The sequence below is a fragment of the Aulonocara sp. 'chitande type north' Nkhata Bay genome, linkage group LG3 (genome assembly GCF_057382095.1).
Source record: "Aulonocara sp. 'chitande type north' Nkhata Bay isolate Kocher_YH1m ecotype deep benthic linkage group LG3, A_spYH_male_GT1.1, whole genome shotgun sequence".
NCBI lineage: Eukaryota > Metazoa > Chordata > Actinopteri > Cichliformes > Cichlidae > Aulonocara > Aulonocara sp. 'chitande type north' Nkhata Bay.
In genome coordinates this window covers 53,532,916-53,555,787 of record NC_141346.1, presented here as the reverse complement: position 1 = coordinate 53,555,787, position 22,872 = coordinate 53,532,916, and the positions used below count along the sequence as shown (strand labels likewise).

General features: G+C 40.1%; 1 protein-coding gene across 6 annotated transcripts in view; it reads right to left on the bottom strand.

Moving 5' to 3' along the window:
- The window catches only part of nrxn2b (neurexin 2b), a 719,066-nt gene that overhangs the window by 281,790 nt on the left and 414,404 nt on the right, over positions 1-22,872 (bottom strand). For all 6 annotated transcript variants that reach the window (XM_086285249.1, XM_086285255.1, XM_086285254.1 and 3 more), the window contains 2 exons: positions 19,121-19,294; positions 15,899-16,018 (listed from right to left, as the gene is read on the bottom strand). In XM_086285249.1, coding sequence (XP_086141375.1) covers positions 15,899-16,018; positions 19,121-19,294 — 294 coding nt within the window. The remainder of the gene's footprint in view (positions 1-15,898; positions 16,019-19,120; positions 19,295-22,872) is intronic.

Genomic DNA, 22,872 nt, shown 5'->3' with positions numbered 1-22,872 from the left:
ACCGACGGGCACAATGTGAATCACGAGATAAGACAAACACATTGTTTCTGCATATGTATGAAGCCGGCTGAGCCATCTACATTTCCAGTATGCAAGTGCGTGTATGCAAGCAAGGGGCTCCAGGCTTTATAGACTATTCATAAGGGAGCGAGAGGCAGAGCACAAGAACCTTACTCAGCCTTGTTTGACTTAAAAGGTTTCATGTGACCCTTTGGCCTTTTCCCAAGCAACACATTCTAGTGCTGCTGATGGCAGCTGGCTGTGCACATCTGGGATGAAGCAACGTGAACCTTGCTATGTGAAAAATTCTCTGCTTTACAATAAGCACCCATCCCCCTTCTTTGTCAGCTTCTTTTTTCCCTTCTGCCAGCTGCTTGGTATAAAATAATTGATTAAAAATAAAACCAAGCGGGGCTGATCAGAGCTTTTGTGTTTCTGTGGATATATGCTCAAGATTTGAAGTAATTCAGCTGCAAGATCAGAAGGAGAACAGGGAGTTGAGATATATGCGAGACGTGCGGGGAGAAGGGGAGACAGAAAAGGGAGAACGAGAGAAAAGAGACTATTGATCAGGTAAAGCTGTGCTGGCTTGTCGATAGAGGCCTCTCTCCAGGGAGTGGAATGACACAAAATAGGGAGGCAATATTTATTAGGCTGTGTGTCCCTGACTACGTGTGTGCGCGCCCAAAGGGAGGGTGTGGGAGTGAGCATGCGTAGACATTTGCACAATGGGGAATGTCACACTGATGGGTTTTTAGATCGAAGCAGTCTTAATGCCTGCATGCAGACAACTCATGCATGCTCCATCTGTGGCAAGTTGGGAAGATAGGCCAATTTAGTAGTCTGTAAGCCTTGTATTGGAAAGTCAAGCTCACATTAAAACAGAAAATCATTGAAGGAAAGCAGAATTGCATCTCTTATAGCGTAATACTTTATGATTTTCCACAAAGACTTCACAGAAAAAAAATTTTTTTTATTCTGCCAAGGAAACTGCAAAGATGTTTGGAAAGGACGACCCTTATTTCCCAATGATGCGATACAGAAGACAGGATGCATTCCTCGGTCTAATTTAAACACCCAGATGCTATTTAATGTCTATTTTCATAAGATTTTAATATACAAGTTTTGTTCCATTAAAACACCAGAGAGCCTGATAATCCAAGGTTAATAATTCAGGTCAACCTAGCAGCTTAGGTCCTTAATTAATGAACAGTGATTTGCACAAAAACACACTAAGCTGATTACACTTTGAATAAAATTATAGCATTTATATCATTGCCAGATGAGGGGAAAAGAGAGAAAAGAAATGCTGAAATACAAAGATATGTTAAGGTGGGAGGAAAATAAAGCCAGAGCCATTGGCAGAGTCTGTAGAGGTGACAACAGGAATTAGAACAGCTAAATTTAACTGCAGGGGACCATGGTGGTGGTGGTGATGGCTGTGTGTATGGGGTGACTGTTGGGTTTGCTGGGGGTGAGACAGACAGAAATTATTCCGACTCCTCACTTGTCTTTCTCAGCAACTCGGCTACATTTAAACAGCCTTAGGGTTAATCTCAGAACTGAGTAGCGATGTGCAAAGCGGTTCTTTCTAAAAGGTCCTGCTTCACAAGTTGTTTTACTGGTCTGTAGACCTGTATAAAGTACACTTTCTTTCTTCACTTGAAACAGGTCATTAAAAAGATTTGTTCAAAAGACACTTTCACCAAATCACTGACCAGAGCTTCAATTACGCAGTTCCACTCACTGACCCGCAACACGGCTGGGAGTTGCATATTCCTCATCATCCCCGGTTTCTGGAAATGTAAGCATTGTGATCTTAACAGACATGCCAAATTTATTTTATGATTCAGCAGTCACTGGAGACAAACTCTTACTTTCTCATTTTTGAGCTGCAGTTCGTTTTTTACCTTGCTTGGCTTGTGTGAGGTATTTACAATCACTCATTCCCTGTATGGTATGTGAGGAAGTCCATTCCTCTTTGTGAAGGATTTTGGGAGCTGGCCCATCTCCTGGGAAGTTCTAAAAATTTGGGTCAGGCTTGAAAAGATCAGGTGGAGCCTTTTGTATTAGCATGATCTGAATGTCTTTAACTTTTGCCACTACAAAAGCCTTTAAGGATTATCTGTCTGCTCACTGATCACACAGATGTTCGCTCATCTGTCTCAGTCCACAGAAAATTTAAACCAGGATCATTATAGCTGCTCTGACACATGCTCATCTCTTTTCTCCTAAATATTAGTTATTTACATAATAAATATAGTTATAATTGATACTTTTTACCTCCTCTTCTATGGTTAAGTATGCTCTAGGGATAAATTGTTTCACTCATATCATAGCATCACAGCAACTGCACCGGCATGTCGATCCACACGTCTTCTACAGACCAGTAAAACAACTTTTGGCTAAAGGTGTGTGTCTTTAGGTTTATGTGGCTTTATATGCAGCTACATTAGGAATTATGTCATTGATTAGCCCACTATGTTAAAGCAGGTAGATCACAGAAAAGAATGGCCTCTGTACTAGAGATGGACCGATCCGATATTACATATCGGTATCGGTCCGATACTGACCTAAATTACTGGATCGGATATTGGAGAGAAATAAAAAATGTAAATATCAAATATCAAAAAAGCACCTCACAAAACTTGCGACATAGCATAACTCAGCTCATAAATGTAGCACGTCGGAGCATTATGCTCACATGATAGAGTGGCTGTGGCGTGTCTGGTTGAGCATTTGGAGCCTCACTACCTACACCATTTCATCTCAGAGAAAGTTATCCCAGAGAGAAGTAAAGCAAGTGTGTAAGTTCATCTCTGAATGTTTGCAAAGCATTCCAGCGTTAAGCTTAACAACCGCTTAACTCCTGCTGCTACTTCAATCAATGATCAGCTGATCGGCTTTTCTGTCGCGAGTCCGTCTCTCTTGTTTACCGCCCACTTCGCGCCAGAAAGAGGAAACCAGCGGCTGAACAACAGCAGCACGTTTAACCTTGATAATCTGTTGTTAGAATTTATTTAATATTACTTGCAACACCAGGATCTTTTTCTACGCAGCTGACGGCTGGTAACTGTGCAGGGGCGGATCTAGCAAAGTTTAGCCAGGGGGCCGATAGGGCATGAACAGGGAAAAGGGGGCACAAAGACATACTTTTCTTTCTTATTCTCATTTAAAATGTCTAGCTTTTAATAAATAATTATCTGAATCTTACAACCAAAGTTTTAATCTGATGTAAAATGTATAGAAGTCCATTACTGTATATAGTAACTGTTAAGTCTAATATAGAATAGAATAGAATAGAATTCAACTTTATTGTCATTGCACATGCACAGGTACAGGGCAACGAAATGCAGTAATATACCCTAGTAAGCTAGTACTTTTTCCTTTTGGGAAGATACCATCTGTGCAGTCTGCAGTTCTGTTGAAGAAAGATGTTGAATCTATTTAATTATTCTTGAAAAATAATTGATTTCTGTGCATTTTTTTTTTTTTTGCTGGGAGTTTGCAACCCTATTAGTTAGGTTGCTTACTCTTTAAAATACCAGAATAGGGAGGATGGAGAAGGTTAAGTTTATTAGATTGATCAGTATTGCTGAACTATGAAATATTTTGGGTGCAGTGTATTTTTTGCATACAGGTATAACAGAATAGCTTTAGTCTTTTGTTTTGTTTTTAAATTTGAGTTTGAACTTATACAAAATGCAGCAAGATATAAAAAAACAAACAGTTTTATTGATTAAAAAACACTATATCGGATTCATATCGGTATCGGCCGATATCCAAATTTATGATATCGGTATCGGACATAAAATAGTGGTAACGTGCCATCTCTACTCTGTACATTTAGTGCATCTCTGCAAGCGAATTTCTTAGCACACGGGCAAGCAGGGCAATTTCAACAAGAGGCCTGAAAGTTTCCATTACTTGCTAATCTGTTTTTACGTGCAACTTATATCTTGATATATGAACTAGTTGAACTGCCAGATGGTGAAAACATTTTGTTTAGGAAAGAAAAAGTGGAATAAATATTTAAGACGGTGCAAGGAAAAAGTAAGCTTTATAATCGTGATGAATGACATAATATGTTTATACCTCAGAAACACTCGACTATATCTCGATCTCCAATTTGCCAGAGTTTGAAAATACTTTGTTCTATTACTGAGTGAAGGGAATGAATTAGGAATGACAAAGCACTATACAAATTGACAAGCACGATGCAAATACATTATTCAAGAGTACTGCTGCTGTAAGCACATTTTCGACTTTTTGGAAAAGTAGAGGCATAAATTAGTTTTCAGGTCTTGTTTGTTTAGCCAGTGCTCACCAAGGCTCCTGGTTGTGTGCATGTGCGTTTCTGCGGTGGGAGTGTAGTCTTAATGTTGATATAGCGTTTTGTTTCACTGTCATTATTCTGCCCATTTCCCTCCCACCTTTGCTTTTAAAAGCTCTTACAGTAGAAATGTTTTGTCAGGCCTGCCTGTGGTCCCTCCGATACATGCCAGCTGACTGGGCAGCCTGAGCTACTCTATTTACAAAGAACAGACTTGCCATGAATAATACACGAAGTGCCAAGCACAGGGAGACAAGAGAGCGGAGAAGAGGTTCTGGCTTACTTTTTAGCCGGTAAAGCAAAAAAAAAAAGAAGACAGAACCTTTTGAAATCATAAGACAAATACTTTTCTAGTCAGAGAGAGAATGCAAAGCTGGATGTTCAGCCAAAAGATGATTTATGGAGATGGGTCAAATCCTCCAGCAGCATCAAAAATGGGAATAAAACTCTTCTTGATTCTCTTAGAAGTGCCGCTAACAGATTTGCTGAAATGCATGCATTCTCAACTTTACAGCGATATACTTTCAACTTGGGTTAGAATGGCTGCATTCAGAGAGGAGCGGCCTGTCATCATTGGGGGTTATTAATGGGGTTTCTGCCTTGCTCAAGGACACCTGTCTACTTTGTTATATACATATGCCTGGCCCTGCTCTGCTTGATTTGTGTGTCAAGAAACGCAAAAGATAAAGACGATAAAAAATTCTGGTGAACAGAAAAATCATCATAATAAAAATAAACCAACAACTGTGCAATGGGGTGTAGTAAGCATATACAATGACACAAGTGTGAAGAAATGTGTGTTATTAGCAGACTAGTAACACTAATTAGATGTGACTATACCTTAAGTACATGCATTAGAAATGTACACAATAAATTCCTGAAGCAGGAAACACAACTTTACATTGAATCATAATTATCTAAAGATAAATAGAGTCAAGGGGTTTAATTAATGCATTAATCAGTTTGGTATGATGATGATGATGATGATGATGGGGCTCTGCTTGGACACAAATGCTTTACTGAGCTGGATTTGCTAAAAAAGCAACAGATAAAATCAGAAAAAATAAGCTTGTGTGCCTTACAAAGTCAGCATCAATGCCTGCTAAGTACTGAACATGAAATATAGAACTGAAATTTAAAAATACAAAATTTGTCTTGTGTCAGATTGTTAGGGGACTTCGTTTAGAAGGATAAGAGCAGGCTGACTTGATTATACATTCCAAATGTGAAAGTCAAACTTTCCCTCGACAGCTAAGGAAAGGGAGGCTTTGAAACCAGTGCCATCTCTCTCTCCCTCTCTGCAGGCGTCCCCGTCTACATCTTCGCATGCTCTCTGTCTTTTGCTTGCTCTCATCTGTACTTGGCCCATCCCCACGTTACCCGTCAGAGTACAGAAATCAAAGACGCCGAAAAGAAACATGTATGATAATGTGGAGAGACTCAACACAGCACATCTCAATATAGTACCGACATAAAACACACAGAGGGACATAGAAGCACATACACCACGCGCACATACCGCCACTGAGTCGAACACTTTGAGTCGGGGAAATCAGGCGTACATATACTGGAGATTTGAAAAATTAGTTTGTGAATGAAGTAATAAATTAAGCTGAAATACTTACGTTTGCACAGAATAGCAATGAAATGACATAAAATTACACCGTGGGGTTAATAATATGGTTCCAAAGGCTGTAAAGCTGTACAGTGTGCATCAAAGTACAGGTTTCTTTGTTCTGTTTTTTCTGAAATAGAAGGGCAGTGAGGGATATTCCTGATTTATCATCCTCCGTGGCCACTATCATTTATCAGCTCACTGGGCAACAGATTAAGGGCCGGTTTTAAAATGGCTACTGGGCTGTGTTGCTCGAGCAATTCTATTACTGGTGTTTTGAAATAGAGGAGAAGATGTGAGTACAAAACATATAAACCAGTGTTCAGGTAGGAGTGAGTTTATGCTACAATGACTTTCCTGATTTGTTTGAATATACTGTAAGAGCATGTTCACTTAATATGTACACATCTTGCAGGTTAAACCTCTTGTACTGAGAAAGCACAGGAATAAACCTACTTAGACATATCTTATGTTCTTGAGAGCTCATTATTGTTAACAAGACAGTTACCGGAACAATACGGCCTATTTCCACTAATTCAGTTGTGATACATTTGACAGTAGGTAGACATTTACATACAGTTCATGAACAGCACACTTGATTGTGTACATGCCCTGAATACATCAGAATATGAAACTAAATGCGATTCTTGTGCTTTTTGTAATTTTCTGTGATTATTCCAGTCAACCTGACACAAAACTGCTAAACAAATACCAGAATTCGTGGCACATGTTTCTCTTGCTCCTTTATTGCAATTACGCATGCACTAGATGTCTCATTTCCCTTTTTTTCACTGAGGAGGGAACAATGTCTGAGGAGTTAAATCTTGGCTTCAAATGAAGCGCATGTTTTCAAAACCCAGTTTAAGCCTCTTGCTAACACATAATCAATTGTTATTTCTGGAGAGTGTGCAAATAAAGGATTCTTGTTCAAGGACACCAAAAGAGTTCAAAGACACGCTGTGTCTAATGATTCTTCCAGCAAGAAGCTCAACCTGCGTTACTTTTTTCTAAAACCGATTTTACTTCTGTTAATTTTGCAGACAAAAGAAGTAAAACTCAAGGTTGAGCAAATTCACTTTTAATTAATTACAATAATCTTTATCTCTAAAAATGTATGGGGACAATACAAATTCTGAATGGTTTATGGTAGGATGGCCTCCACGTATATATCCCATAAACTTTGTTCATATTTTACCCTGAATGAAGTCGTCAGGGTTGAATAGACTTGAAAGACCACAATTACTCTAACATCCTAGTATTAATGTTTAACTTTCTCATGCTTTAAAAGCTTAATCCCCGTTACCAGCAACATGGGATTTTCCCCAGCCTACGGGGAGCACCAGTGGAAAAAGAGTGTAATTGGGGTTGTACGGGGTATAAAGGGCAAGGAGCTAGAGAAGTGGAGGAAAGGGACAGGAGAAAGGAGACGAAGGACAAGGTGAAGGGGAGACTGTCAGCTCAACTTATCGACAGCTCAACCCCCACTGGGATAAATACAAGAAAGGTGTGCGTTTGTATGCATGCGTGTGCATCCGTGTGTGTACACGTCAGTCCTGATGATCTGCTATGTCAGCTTGAGTAAAGGTCTCCCTCTGTGCGGATGCCCTCAGGAAACACTGACATTCTCCGCTGAGTTTCTTATGTGTTTTCATGTGTGTGAGTGTGCAGGAAGTGAGAAACCGCCTAGCATCGCAGCATTTCCTCCGACGAAATCCAATATGTTGCCAGTGTTGTCCAATATTTCAAGTATTTTGGATGCAGAGCCACTCCTAAAGCACTGGCTATTATTTCAGGTAGTCAGCACTACCGATGACTGATGAAAATTGGGCATCTATTCGTCCTGAAGCTGTCATTCATGCCAGGGAAGACGATATCTTCTTCCAGAGATGAGCTTCTTCTGCATGGCCAAAGGTTTGCAGTGCAAACATTCATTTCCTTAATTTACAGAAAGGCAGAAACACATTCTATGCTCCAGAAACTGATCATTTACACTTCTTGAAATGTTTGAATGTGTTTGAAAATCATAAACTGAAACCGAAGCTGAGAACAATGAATGGCAGATTGGAAGAACGTGTACTGTATCTGTACCACTCAGTTCAGTCAGGTTCAGTATATTGGCACTTGGCCGCTACTAAAAAAGTGTGAACAAAGGAAGTAACAGATATTAAGTCTGGCCTACCTGCCAAAGCTGCCAGGCTCACAGACAGACAGACACTGGGGAAAAGAGATGTTTGCTGAAACTTGAAGTTAATGATCTTAGCAGAAAGGGTTTAGAAAATCTACAATAGTTTTCTAAAACTGTGCTCACAGCTAAACAGATGAATTAAATGAGAACTACTGCCATTGTAATATTTAATATCTACCTCCACAGCGAGCTACACGCTTTGTCATGTATTGCACGTATTCAGAGTTCTTAAAACATTTACACACTCGTTGAAATTTTGAATTAACATAGTGCAAGTATTCCACTCACTACCTAAGTCTTATGCACCACAGGCCACATAATGTGGGCATCAACCCTCAACCAATCCCCTTCAAGCTCTTGAAATAGTGACTTCTAAAGTCCAATGGGCTTAGCACTGCCCTCTTTTGCAGAAGCCAAAAAAGCATTTGCATGCCCAAACACTATTTCATTACTCACTCACACTCTATTTTCCACTGCTTTCTATCCATACTTTCATTTCTCTGCCCATACTTTCACCCCCCGTGTCTGCAAATGGGAAGATAGCTGCAGCCTCCCTGGTCTCTCTCCATCTAGTTTTTAAAGCAGCCCACTACTGAAAAGTGGAGAGGGAGCTTGTTGTGGGTCTCTGTGTGTGTATTTATGGGCACGAAAGAGAAAAAAAGTAAAGTAATTATTCAGGATTCACACTGTGTTTCTGGCTTAATGAGGTGGCGGTTAATCGCGAGGTCCAAACAGCGGCACTTTGGGACCAGCTGGCCAACAGTGCAGAGAGAAGATGGTAGTCACAGAAAGGGGTGGGAGGAATGAATACCAAATCCAAGCATTAAATGATAATGCAATGCTACAGAGAATATAACAAAAAAAAAAAAAAAAAAGTGAGACCCAGTCACACGTTGTAACAAACCTTTTGGGTTATAGCACCACTAGGGGGGGTTGCCCAACTATTGTAGTAGCTGTGGGGGTCTCCTAGTGGGTGTGTGAGTTGTTAGCGGCAGCCATTTCATGCTGCTCATGTTCCATGCTCCAAGAAAGCACCTTACTTACTGTTGTGACAAGCTGGCGCTGGTGGTACCAATCCCCGCGCATGTAGGTTCGGACGAGTACAGCCGAGGAGACCTGGCTTATAAAGTGTAATGTTTCTGACGGCGAATAAAGGTCTGTTATTGGATTTAACCGACTGGTTCCGTGTTATCCGGCTAACCTCCACACCACATGCCCGCTGGACCGGCTAGCCGCTCCTTCCTCGCCAGACTGCTGTTACAACGTGAAAGGCAGTTGGCTTTTATGTCTTTCTTTTGGATGTCTTCTTGGATCCGTGGTTGGATCAGGAGGTTTGTGGGAGACTTTTTTTCCCCTCTATTTTGCCGGTCTGCTTACTCATTCCTCCTGAGCAGGGGTGCCCAATCCCGGTCCTCGAGAGCTACCGTCCTGCAGCTTTTAGATGCATCCTTGTTCCCACACACCTGAATCAAATGAATGGCTTGTTATCAGGCCTTTGCCAAACATGATGGCATGCTGAAGAGATCAAACCATTTGATTCAGCTGTGTTGGAGTAGGGATGCATCTAAAAGCTGCAGGATAGTAGCTCTCGAGGACCGGGATTGGGCACCCCTGCTCCTGAGCTTGGACTGAGTTAGCTGGTGATGAGAATGTGAGAGGGCTAAAGCCTCCCCTTAAGTCTGTCCTGATCCATGCTGCGTTGAGGACACGCTGTCCATGCTGAAGGTAGTGTGACCTTCATCACAACAAGTGGCATGACAATCGATGTTAAGCCTAAACCAAGTGCATTACACATAGTGAGGCAGGATTCTGTCTTGCTCCGGAGACCAGCAGCCATCATTGGGTTTTTTTTTATTTCGTTTTTTTAAAGCTTTTTGTTTTTGCTGTTGGTTTGCCTTTCGACTGAAGTACCAAGCAAACGATCACCTGTAGAGTTGGTGGAGCGGAGGAGAGCGAATGCATTTCAGTGATCGGCTTTCATTAAAGTTCGGTAAAGAGAGACGACAAGAGGAACTTGCCGTGACCAGTGCTTGTTTAAACCTATCAAGCTCATCAAACATTAACAGTAGGCTAGCTGAAGCAAGAAACACAACACTTATCGATCTGCATTTGGTCCCTTTAGAATTCTTGAAGTCAACTTATTTGCTTACTCATATGGTGATATAAGTAAGAGCCTCGAGAAAATTTAAAAAAATGCATGCTGAAAACCAGATAGTGTTCACATATCGGTGCAAAGAAATGTAACAATGATTACAGAACTTGGAATAAATAATTGTTTGTTAGAAATTACATGCAAATATGTATTTTACAAATTATAAAGAAGCAACGCAACAAAAAAATAAAAGACAAATTGTGTGCAGAGTTCACAAAGACTCTAGATAGAAAGTCCAATTTCAGTGGCAATCTTTTGTACCACAAAAGCATTCTGATGAGGTCGTTTTTCATGCTGCGTGTGGGAATGTTAATGGAGAAAATAAATCGAGATGAGATATAGGGAGAGGAGGCAGATTGAAACCAGCAGCAATGCAAACAAACTGGCACTCTGTGCTCGATTAGTATGCCTGACACTATGGCCTCGCAGCTGGATTCGTTGTACACATGCAAGTTTTGTGCTAATGCCCAACCAGTGCATATAGCCACACAAAGAACTGCACAAACAGAGCATCTCCTCCCTGGCTCTTCCTCTCCATCCCTCTCCGTCTCGTTTTCTCTCCGTTGTTCTCTCACTCACATAAACAGAAAAATGAAAGAGCAAGAGAGAAACAAAGTCCTCGTTCCACACGCTCTTACACAGCATCTCTGTCTGAGTTGGTTCCAGATGAATAAGGCAGAATACCAAGTGGCCCACTTATACGCTATGCAGAGACAAATAGACCAGTCAATCACTGCAGGCTGCAGCGGAATAACAAATGCTCTCTGGTATGTGTATGTGCGTGTATGTGTGTGTGAAAGAAGGGGTATGAGCTTTTTTATTATTTGCTGCTCCACAAATGCATCTGCGTGCACAAACATAGTGTTACAGTGCTGGAAACAACCTGCAGTTCTAGATGAATGTGATGTGTTTTTGAGCATTACAGCAGACCCAGTCTGTTTCTACTGTTAATGAGAACAGGAGAAAAAAAAGAGCGACGTAGGAAAAAAGAGATACAAAACACTGTTGGAGCGCCTGTGTCTCAGAGGTGCTTCCAACAAAGTAAAGCCTGTTGAGAAATGCCAAGTGCCAATTTCATTTGTACCTCATCATTCCCTTCAGCCATATTTCATTTATTAACACCCCCCCCCCCCAACTGTTTTCCTAAAGTGCAGTGCTGTAGGCCTGCCAGACTAAACTGACCACTGAAGGTCACTGAAGAAGCAAAAACAATACTATTCAGCAGAATGAGACCTGCTCTATAAATATTAAATGTTTCAATTACTTCAGATATCTGCTCAGAAGAACTGCATCACACAAACTAGAAAAAAAATGTATCCGGCATGACTGAGTGACAGACCATCCCCTTACCTCGGATGGTGTGGGGATGGTGAGGTAGGGGTAACAGGAAACATTGTTAACACGGGCTACATTGACCAGATCCAATATCAACTTTCTGTCACAGGGAAATTAAATGTCTACAGCGTCACATTTCTTTTCTATAACATCAGTATCAGTGTCAGCTGCTAAGTCTAAATGAAATCGCTTCAGTGCCACTTACGGAAACAACTTCAGCAAGCAGGCAATTGTACTAAACCATCCATCTATTTTCTTCCTCTTATCCAATCAAGAGACATACGAGGGGGGTGGAGCCAGCTGTCATAGGGCAAGAAGACAGACATAGACATAGACAACCACTTACCCTTAGGGCTAATTTTGAATGACCAATTATGCAGAACTCACATGCATGTCTTCAACCTGTGGGAGGAAGCCAATGTACCCAGAGAGAACCCCCTCAGACACAGGAAGAACATGCCAACTTCACCCTGCCCTAAATTGCTAGTAGAAACGCTCAAAACAAATAAAGAGACATCTTGCAGATAGCATGACACCAAAACTCCACGAGTTCCAAAATTCTCACATTCAGATGGGAAAGTAAAGTATTAAAAGTATTCAATAAATACACATTTTTTTTGAAAAACAATAATTTAATTAAACATGAAAGGAAAAAAAACAATACATTTAACTTTAAATGTTTTTTCTCTGTGTTTTCGCTTCCTCGCATCCCAGGTAGTGGATATGATTGGCTGACGCCCAACAGGTAATAATATCCAATAGAGACAAATAGCCTCACTTTATCTGGTACGACACATACGCTGTTATGGAATCGCTTCTATCTGTATGTAATATCTTCTCCAGTGAACTGTGAATCTGCATTCATAAATAATAACTGCAGTGTCAATAATTCTGATAACCTTTCCACCTAGAGTGAAACAAACGACTCTGGGACTGGACTCCGGAAATGACTCGAGCTTTTTCCACTGAAAAATATTCACCACGTGAAACACGTCTCTTACTGTGTTCTTGTGCGACTGAATTAAGCTGTAGGTGTGGGACTGTGCATGTTTGCACCACTCTGTTTTATGTGTTTGTGTAGAGGAGTGTAGTGTACATGCAGAGAGTGATTAATCACCCAAAGACCCTCTAAGCTTTGTCTACTATGGCCACCAAGAAAGCTCTTTTACAAACAACAGCGCAAGAATGATTACTGAAATAATTATGCATTATTTTATTCCCCACAGAGAATGAAAAGCAGTGGCAATCACATATCTTTTTTATTAAGTCTGTTTGTGTGGCCAGTAACACCGAAGTGTGATTGTGCGTGCGCTATATCTCTCCTTCCTACTGCGAGATAAAGAGGGGTCTTTGTCATTTATTTTTGCTCACCATATTTCTTCTATTGATCACATGCATTTAAACTTTTTCTGTTAGAGTTAGGCGACCCAAACACTTGTTTATCCCAGATTTATTGTGATTGTGCAAAAAGACAAACAAGCAGGATCTATATAGGTTTTGTTGCACAACCCATAACCCTATTGGTAAGAGTATGCAACTGCAAGTCGTCTGCATCCAAGGTAAACATGTTGAAATATCTCGGGATCTGGAGCACCCATTTCATTGCTACCCAGTATCATATTTCCTACCTTGGTTTTTCACAGCAATCTGAAGAAAAAGAAAAATCCTTGAAGTTCGGAACGTTTGAAATTTTCCTTACATAGTGATAAGATTCAAGAAGTATGAAGAGAAGAACGTTAAGATCAGAAGCCAAGAAGCCAAAAGCTCAAGTTAGTGTGAGCTCTCAAAGTCAGGAGATGAAATTTGATTTTCATAGTTTCAAGCAGACGGTAATGACAGCAGAAGGTCAGGTCAAAAGATGCGGCGCTGTTGTCGGGGGAGAAAGGACAGGCTACAACAAAAACAAGCTACAGCAATGCATGAAAACCTGGAAGAGGCTGACATACTGCTGTGTTAGACATTTGGAATAATGTGTCAGTCGACATCAGCTTAGTTGATGATTATTGTGCTGATTATTCCAGACTGTTTAACAGTTCTTCAATGTATCATCTTACAAGAAAAAAATACTGATAGGGCCTTAATGTTTTTCAGTTTAATTTTAATTAGCTATGCTGACATGTGAAAACTAGCCCATTGTTGTGTCACCAACAAATTTGTGATGCCAACAGTTTTTTTTAAGCTGTTATGAATGAATATTATGAATCTTACACTAGTATGTCAGCCCCTCACTGAAAACGCATCATATCATTTGCAGCAAGTTGTGAGAGAACTTTAACCAGCAGCCAACAGATCTGTAAAATTGCACTTTTATAAACAAAAAAAAGACGAAAGGCCCATGTCAGTGTTTACAGTCTTACATGTCTGAGATTTTCACAGCTTGATTTAAAGCTGAATCCTTAATAAGACTTTTCTGCACTGCAGACTCAAACTTGTTCTACATAGATGCTTCGTTTTTTTCTCTGCAGTTACACAATAGATTTGATCGGGCTGCTGGTGAAGTCCTGTCCTCCATTCTATACATTCTCACAAAACAGACACATCTTCCAGATTCTTCTACAGAGCACATGTTGGTATACTCACTGGTTCCTTATATTTCTACCTGTCATGTTCGAAAGCAGCACAGTAAAGCTGCTAACGCGCCCCACAGGCAACAACTCGAGCACAGGAATAAGCCTCCTTTCCCCTTTTCTATCATTTGCTCTCCCCTCCCAAGCAGCGAAGGATCTCTGCTTATCTCGGCATAGCTGTCATGCCGACAAAACAGTTATCACCTTCTCCTCCTTGCTTGAGAGTTCCAGGAACCAAAAGAACACCTTGCTAATCAGCTCCTTACTATCATGCCCGGTCATATTCTGTATAGCTAACCCAGCAGCCAATATAACGAGGGAAAAAGCACACAACAAAAATGAAGTCTTTCTCAAATAAAACATGGATTGGTTTAACAAAAGAAAAGAAACAGCAAAGAAGCTGAGGCTGGTACTTCTTAACCCACCACTTCATGAGCAAACAAAGACTTGTGCAAACAAGTCTATTAGCCTGTCACCCTACTTGTGCCCTTGCTTACATCAAGCCTGTGAAGAGTGCTGGATGCTAATTGTACATACGCTCCAAGTTACCAAGCAGCACACTGCTACAGACAGGATTCTTAAACAATGCAATATTTATTATTTTTTTTTAAAAAAGGTATAAAATTAGCTTCATAACTTAGCTTTAACAGTTAACAACATAATGCATATTTCTACACTAAATCCAGAACAATGACAAATCAAACCTCACAGTCAGGTTTCTTATAGCTTATAATAAAACCTTCCCCATCAGACATCTGGATATTTATGAAGTCATTTCCACACTTCAGTGAAGCTAGTTCACACTTAATTATAGGGTGCACAGCTACTTCACCCTCAGTGAATGCCTTAGCCACAACCAGATTATAATATTACAAACGTACGAGAGGAAAAAAGAATGAAAAGCATTGACCTAAAAACCACATAAGTGACTAACCTGTGTCTTGCTGTTCTCTACCTTTTTTCTTTCACTCCCCAGCTTCCAGCCACCCAGCAGGGGGCTATGTGGCAGGTACATGGGACTTAGATCACTGTTTCTCCTCACAGCATGTGTTAGCACTCATGGTAAATTTCATGGTGAAGTTAGAGTTGTACAGGATTTTACTCTGAATAACAAGACAGTACCATCACCATCTGAAGAGTAATGAATGAGTCCAATCTGTGTGGCCCTACTGAAGTGCGATAATGACTTTACCTTGTTAAACAATGTTTATGCAAGCTGTAGAGCTTGTTAACATTTGACTGTTCACAATTAAAATATCCTAACATTAGCTAATAATTATAATTATCCAATTAAAGTCATTATTATTAGCTAATGTTTAGATATTTTAATTGTTAGCAGTCAAATGTTAACAAGCTCTGCAGCTAATTTACAAAAACATTTTTTAGTTCCAAACTGAGACACCGGATCTGTGAGGATGTGTTCATGTATGTAGAAATGCAGCACAAGAACATCCATCTACTAAATGACGGCTTGAAGATTCATGCAAAAAATTAAATTATCAATTGGAGAATGCTCACCAATCACTTTATTAATACAATACCTCTTTCACTGACACTCTGAAAGCAGACTTACAACGTTGCCTGTGGAGCTTTAACTTTAAACCACTAAACAACAGCTAACCACCACTGAATATGTTTCCACCGCCTGACTCACTGCACTCACACACCTACTAACCATTTTTAAACAATTAAAACAAAAGCTTTGACTTACGGTCGTTGCAAAATGAGCCTCCATAGGACGTCATGCTGCAATCGCAGGTGAAGCCCTCCCATTGCTGGAGACACACCCCCTGATGGTAGCAGGACTCCTCCGTACAGGTGGTACTGGGTCCTGAAGACAAAACCAAAACATACGCCATCACATTTTTTGTTCAATCTCATTCAAAATTAAATATTTCTAAGACCAAAAGGCAGAAGCAAACGATCATGCACTCTGGATAATGAGAGCAAAGGACAATTTTTAAAGCTCCATTTAGCAATTCGTGACTTTTCCACTGTGGATTACACACACTATTGACCCAACAGTGCACTGTCACATCAGCTGGCAAGATTCAACAAGTGTTTTGCCTTTGCTGACTGACTGAAATGGAAGAAGACACGACTTCCCAAGAAAAATAGATTTTGACTACTTGTTCTCAAAATAAAGATGGTAATGGTAAAATGATAATGCTAGAAGGCAAAAGAAAATAACAATGAACTACTGTTATAAGATTAGGATACAGATAACATGTTAGGAAAACAATGGTTCTAAAAATAAATGTGTGTGGTGGCTGTTGTGTTGGTGGGGTTTCTCATTAAAATCTCAATTAAACACAGACATTTTTAAAGAACCATGGTTCAGTGCCAGACTAATTTGTTTCCACAAAGATAAACAGACATCTCACTGTGCCATTTACAAGTGGTCCAATTAAGACACCCTACCCCCCCCCCCCCCCCACCCCCACCCGCGTGCTCCAAACTTATAAAAATGAAATGTTTTATTTTGTGTTGTTTATATGCCAGTTTGCATTTAATCATTAGTTTTTAATAATCCTCCACAGCATGTCTTTCTCCCCTCACCAACCAATCACAGCAGATGGCTGCCCCTCCCTAAACCTGGTTCTTCCTGGTTTCCTCCTATCAAAGGGGAGTTTTTCCTTCCCACTGTCGCTAAGTGCTTGCTCATAGGAGGTCATCTGATTGGGTGTTTTTCTCTATATTATTGTAAGATCTTCGCCTTAAATATAAAGTCCCATATATGACTCAAAGTGAATTAAATTGAATTGTTTTAAATTGTCCACTTTCTGTGTTAACTATGTCCTTATTTACTGATTAAAACTTCCCTTAAGGAGCTAATAGAATATATTGTCATAAGCAAAAGCCATTAAATGATTTGTTCATTCTTCCTTTATATTACTCACGTTATCTTTGCATTTCTTCCTGAGAGCTCATGAGAACATGCTATTAGGTGCCTTAAACTTGTTGGAGCATAAGACTCTCATCTGTCATGTTTGCTCCAAATGTTCAAGAAAAGGTAAAAAGCAACTGAGCACATATCTCCATTACCTTGCTGTTGACAACCGGGTGCTCGATTAGCAGCTTGGTTACAACTTGAACATCTGCCTACGTACTAATAGTGTGCTTAATTGAGTTTCTTAAGCAAATATTTCACCAATCCTTGCAAAAATTATTATGTAGATTACATGCTTTTTTTAAATTATTTACTTATTTATTTTGCATGATTAGAAAATGTAAATTGAAAGCATTTTGTATTTATCTTGGACATAGACTGCCCATTTTTTGCTTATTTCTCCTGTCTTGAGCTACAATGAATAAGCAACAGTGCTTTTGTACCTTGACTTCAGTCTCCTTCACTTCCTCCCCTCATCTTGTTTTTTGTTGTTGTGATCCGCTGAGTCAGTATGCAGTTACAAGAGAAAGCTCAATGTTCTAGCCTTTGTCTGGCCTTATCTCTGGAGAGACTAGACCAGCAGCCACCTCTGACCACTCTGTATCCCCAGTCCACAAGCTAACAATGACCTAAGAACCAGGTTGGTGCGGACCCTGGCAGTGATCCACATCCAGGAAAATAATACATCTAAAAAAGTCACCTTCAGCGGTCTTGCTTTTTCTTTTGAAACCCAGCATTTTAAAGATCGAACCTACCAACAGATCAATCATGTAAACAGCGCTTCTTCTCTGGTATATGGTTCGGGGAAAATATTCTGAAAGTGATTATAGTTAAATTAGATCACCAGTCAGAATAGTTTTTGATCTATTCCTGCAATATCAACAAGGGAAAACATGGTTTTGCAACAGCCCCAGGACTAGATATACTAATATTTGTCAAAAGAGTCCACCGTTCCAAAACTGGTCAATTACTACTGCTCAAATCCCTGGCACATCAAATCATTAACTAATATTAGCATCCATTTCTGGTGCCTGCGGGATTCAATATGATAGCTTAATGCAGTTTTAAACTCTGTTTGGAGCGAAGTAATTGTGGTGTATAACTGTAGGCAGGTAATAAGGCTGGCTGGCAGAAGTAGCAGTGTTAGGGAGCAAGAGAAGGGGGGGGGGGGGGGGGAGAGAGAGAAAAAGCTAGATCACTACTGCATCTAGTCGGCCAATGCGGTCCTCAGGGAAATCAAGTCTGTGCTCTCCAACGTTCTGTATGCCATTGAGACGTGGTGGAGGGGAGTTAAGGGTGGGGTGTGTGGAAGGGGAAATGCTATAGCCAAAATCTACTGTTATACTCAGGATTAACTACCCCACACCATAGCCATGCAGCCTGAGACATGGTGGCCAGCCCCGCGCAGCAGAGGTAAAAACATGACGAATGCAAGATTGATGAAGCAAAAGCCAGCAAGGGTGGAGCACTGCTGAGATTTGCCACACTGACAATAACATTAGAGGGGAGAGGTGCTTCCCTCATGCAGGTTTTATAGTGCAATAGAGAGGATATACAGAGGACAGACTGTAAGAACTGTCCCGAGCTCAGAGAATTGGGCGTGGCCATTGGCGATATTAGGGAATAAAGTATATGGAAAATGGACTCGGTTACTATACTTCAGTGTCTTAAATGGTCGCTTAGCTAAAGAAGCAGGCTTATGTTAAAGCAGGTCACAATGAAACTTTAAGAAGGCAGAGTTACTATTAGAAATAAGATTTTTACTCATGTCCCAAAACAACAAACTCAACTTCCGAATCGTTTCCTCATAATTGCAGTCAATATGTAAAGTGAGAAACTGTTGACCAGCTGGCATTCACTGAATGAAATGACTCTTATTAATATTAAGACAAGTGTATTCTACACTAGATGGTAATCATTGCCATTTGATTTCCCCCTAGTGACTCACAGGTAAGATTTAATGATTGATTGAGTGATTTCTTATCTTTAAACAGTTTAATTGCATATTAAGCTCAGTATATGACAGCTGCTGCTTCTACTTACCATCGCAGCCTCGTTCCACCTGGCCCACCCTGTGGAGGGCATCTGCGATCAGGTCAGGGAGTCTCCCATTCAGGTCCACAGAGGCCAGACAGCCCTGGTACCCGTCCCGAGATGCAATCAGTTTGGGCAGATTGCTGTACATGCTCTTTGTCACGCCACCGATGTACAGCTCCCCTGCAAAACACACCCATAATAAGACCAATGAGAAATAGCCAATGGTTAACATTAGTAGAAATCCTTTAAATTTACTGGTTCATTTTAGTTAAAAACAAACAAACAAAAAAACTACATTTTGATTTCTAACAGCAACGGGTGTCAATAGGAGGCTTTTATACAACACGGTCGTAGTATAAAAATAGGTTGCCAAATATTTCAGTGGTCTAGAAATAGAGCTATGATGGAAATACATACCAAATAATTACATCCATATTTGGAGTATCACTCAGTGACTGTAATCAACTCAGAAATGGATTATGAATGCATCGCAATATCTGCGTGTATGTGTGCCGGTATAAAATGTCAGATACTCTAATATAGTTTTTGAATGAAAAGCACAGTTATGGAAAAGAACTTGAACATCATGTTAGCATAATAACAACACCAAGTACTGTGACCGTGGCTGCTGGTATTTTGAGCAAATCATTAAGCCATCTGTAGGTACATGGGGTTCCTATGAATGCCAAACTATGCTTGTGCACTGTGAAGATTTGTACCATCAATGTTGGGAGGTTTTTTCTCCTGAGAGACACTCTGACAAAAGGCTTGTCACTGAGGCGGCAAGAACATGTCTGAAGAACATGTTCGATTCAAAGAAACAGCTTATGGTTGACATGTGTAAACTGTACAGTAGCAAGCCACAAGGATTGGCAATGTCATGTGAAACCTGACAGACGTATTCCACCAACATGTCCGTGTACTGCACTCTCATGGAGTGAAAGATAAACATATAAAGCTCTTTAAGCAGACAGAATTTGCGAATCCTAAGCAAAATGATAAAGCTACAAATGAAGGTCTCTTTATATTACTACATAAAAGGAAATAACCATCACTTTTTCTGTCTTCCAATTATTTTCCCTCTCTCTTTTTCTATTTCAGCCCTCTGTTCTGGAAAGTTTTGCAGAAAATGCCAAGCGAAATTATGATAAACACAAAAAGGCCTTTGATGTAAATGCATATGAATAAACACGGTTTGAAATGCTTCAGGCTTTTCATATCATCAAAACTCCTACTTTACGCTTTATCTTTAAGAAGGCATAAAACGAGCATCCGGCAAAACCTTTCACACAGGGGCAAGATCCTGCTACAAAGATAAGGCCATCTGAAAACCTTCCTACTTGGACAAACTACAATAATAATTTTTTCACAGCTGAAAACCAGAACTTTCAACTGAGAAGCAATGAGCCACAAGGTCAATTATATGTGGACTTTGTGTAATGGAATGAGTCAATGATGTTTGCCAAGTCGTGTCTAGAATTAATGAGTACTTGACACTTCATATTTTCCAGCCAGGGCTCCCGGGCATTATAATCAATACAAGGAAAGCATTAGCTGTCCAACTGAATGATGTCCTGAAATCATGGCTGTAAGAACCATTTAGCAAATATGAAATTATCAGTATGGTATTAATCTCAAAAGAGCAAACAACGCATTTCTGCAGAAGTCAACAGCATGTTAGAGATTGTACTAACCAGCTGCATAACTAGAGCAGACGAGACAGGAGGGAGGGCTGTGCCAGATGTACTGTAAAAATTAGTCATGCAAGTTTTGTTTTCTTTCAGTGGAGTAAAGAGTACAGCTGAAGAATAAGTATGCAGCGCAGATGCACACGCCCACTCAGCGAACTGGGGTCTCGCTGTGCTCCGATTGGAGTTGAATATCTTTTCATTTGAATTACAGATTTCTTTGGCTAAAGTTTTGCCTCCCTTGTTCATCTGGGCCATGGACGTTTTATTCCACAGCAAATATTAAAGCTCATCTACCTTCATTTTTTTGGTTTTCTGTTTCTTTCATCTAACACGGTTTTACTGTTTTACTGTGAAGGTTCCTGACATCTGAAGAGATCACCTACTTACATCACAACTTTCTTATCTATTAATTTTCTGTTTATACAGTAGAATGCTTCAATTTCGCGCAGTTATAATGAGCACAATTTTACCATTTTTACATTTGACAGATGCTCCTAATTTAGGCTCATTTGTTTTCACACTTATTTGAAAAATAACTTTTTTTTTTGGACGGGGCTATGGCTCTCTACATCCTCTTGCAGACCATTACATGTGGAAACCATTTGAATACAAGCGCGCTGATCCACACAGGTGTGCACATGGGTGTTCACTGTTCGTAGACTTAAATTACACAACGCACATTGTGCGTTGTCTGTCCTGCGTGCTGCACAACAACATTGAATATTTAGTATTTACTGCTGTTTACACTTAGCTAGATTAATGTGATGGTGTTGTGTTTAGTATGTTGCTTTGGTTTTTTTGCTTGTTTTCTATTCTTTCTCTCTCAACAGGTGATCCAGGAGATTTTATTTTATTTATTTATTTATTTTTTCCCCTTTCTCACTGTCCCTCTCCCCTTCTGTTTTTCTTTTCCTTCCTCTTTCTTTCTCACTTTCCTATCCCTCACTCATGTCTGTCCCGTCTGTAAAAACTGAAAATAAAATAAAATAAATAATAAAAACAAAGGTCGATCAAATGGACCAATACGGCAATGCCACGATGATCCATTTGGCAAAATAAATCCATTGGGTATCCTTGTTGGTCTTCAGACAACAATTGTGATGGCAAAAGAACCAAATGGGACAGGCAAAAAATAAAAATTAAAAAATTAAAAAAATAACTTTTTTTTTTTTAACTTTTAAAACATAAAACATAAGTAAGGCGCCGACTTTACTTTCAATCACATCTATAATTTGCTGTGAGCTGTGATTTAGCACACAGTGCTACTGATAGTCAGGTTCAGAGCTTAGCAAAACTCTCTGTTTATACACCACTTTGCATTTCATTATTAGTTATTATTAATCTCTGGCTCTCTTCCAGACAGAGTCTTTTTTCGTGTCTGCCCAAACCCGTCGTGGCAGATGGCTGCTGCTTCCTGAGCCTGGTTCTTTATGTTCCAAGTCCTTGCTCACAGGGGGTGATCTGATTTTTGGGGTTTTCTCCCTATTACCGTGGGGTTTTTACCTCACAATATAAAGTGCCTTAAGGCAACTGTTGTGATTTGGCGCTACACAAATAAAACTGAGTTGAATTGGATAAAATGATTTCTGGAGAGATGATGTCTATCATGTTGTGACTACCTACTTTAATATTTGAATATGACGAGTGCAGTGTTGTTACAGTTTTGGGACTGTTTAAGAACAAAAGTTTAGAACGATGAGTAACCATTTTCCTCCCAGCCAGAGACTGTGTCGTGGTCTGGGCTCTGCTGTCTCAGCAGTAATGCATGGCTGTTCTGCTGAAGAGCTCAAAGACATCCACAAGACGGGACCAATTACAGCCTCCCAGACCTCACCGGAGAACACCACCTCCACATCTCTACGGTTACCATAATGACCTCTCAGGGGCTGATGGGAGGAATTGGGATGCTTGGATACAGAGCTCTAGAGAGTGTCTGACAGCACCATGTGCAAGAGCACACTGCATAACGTTTACACTAGACAAAAAAGATTTTAAAGGGTTTTAAAGTAAAATATAGATCTCCTTAATAATGGTTTCATTTCTCTTTCATGGTGTGAAACCTCATAC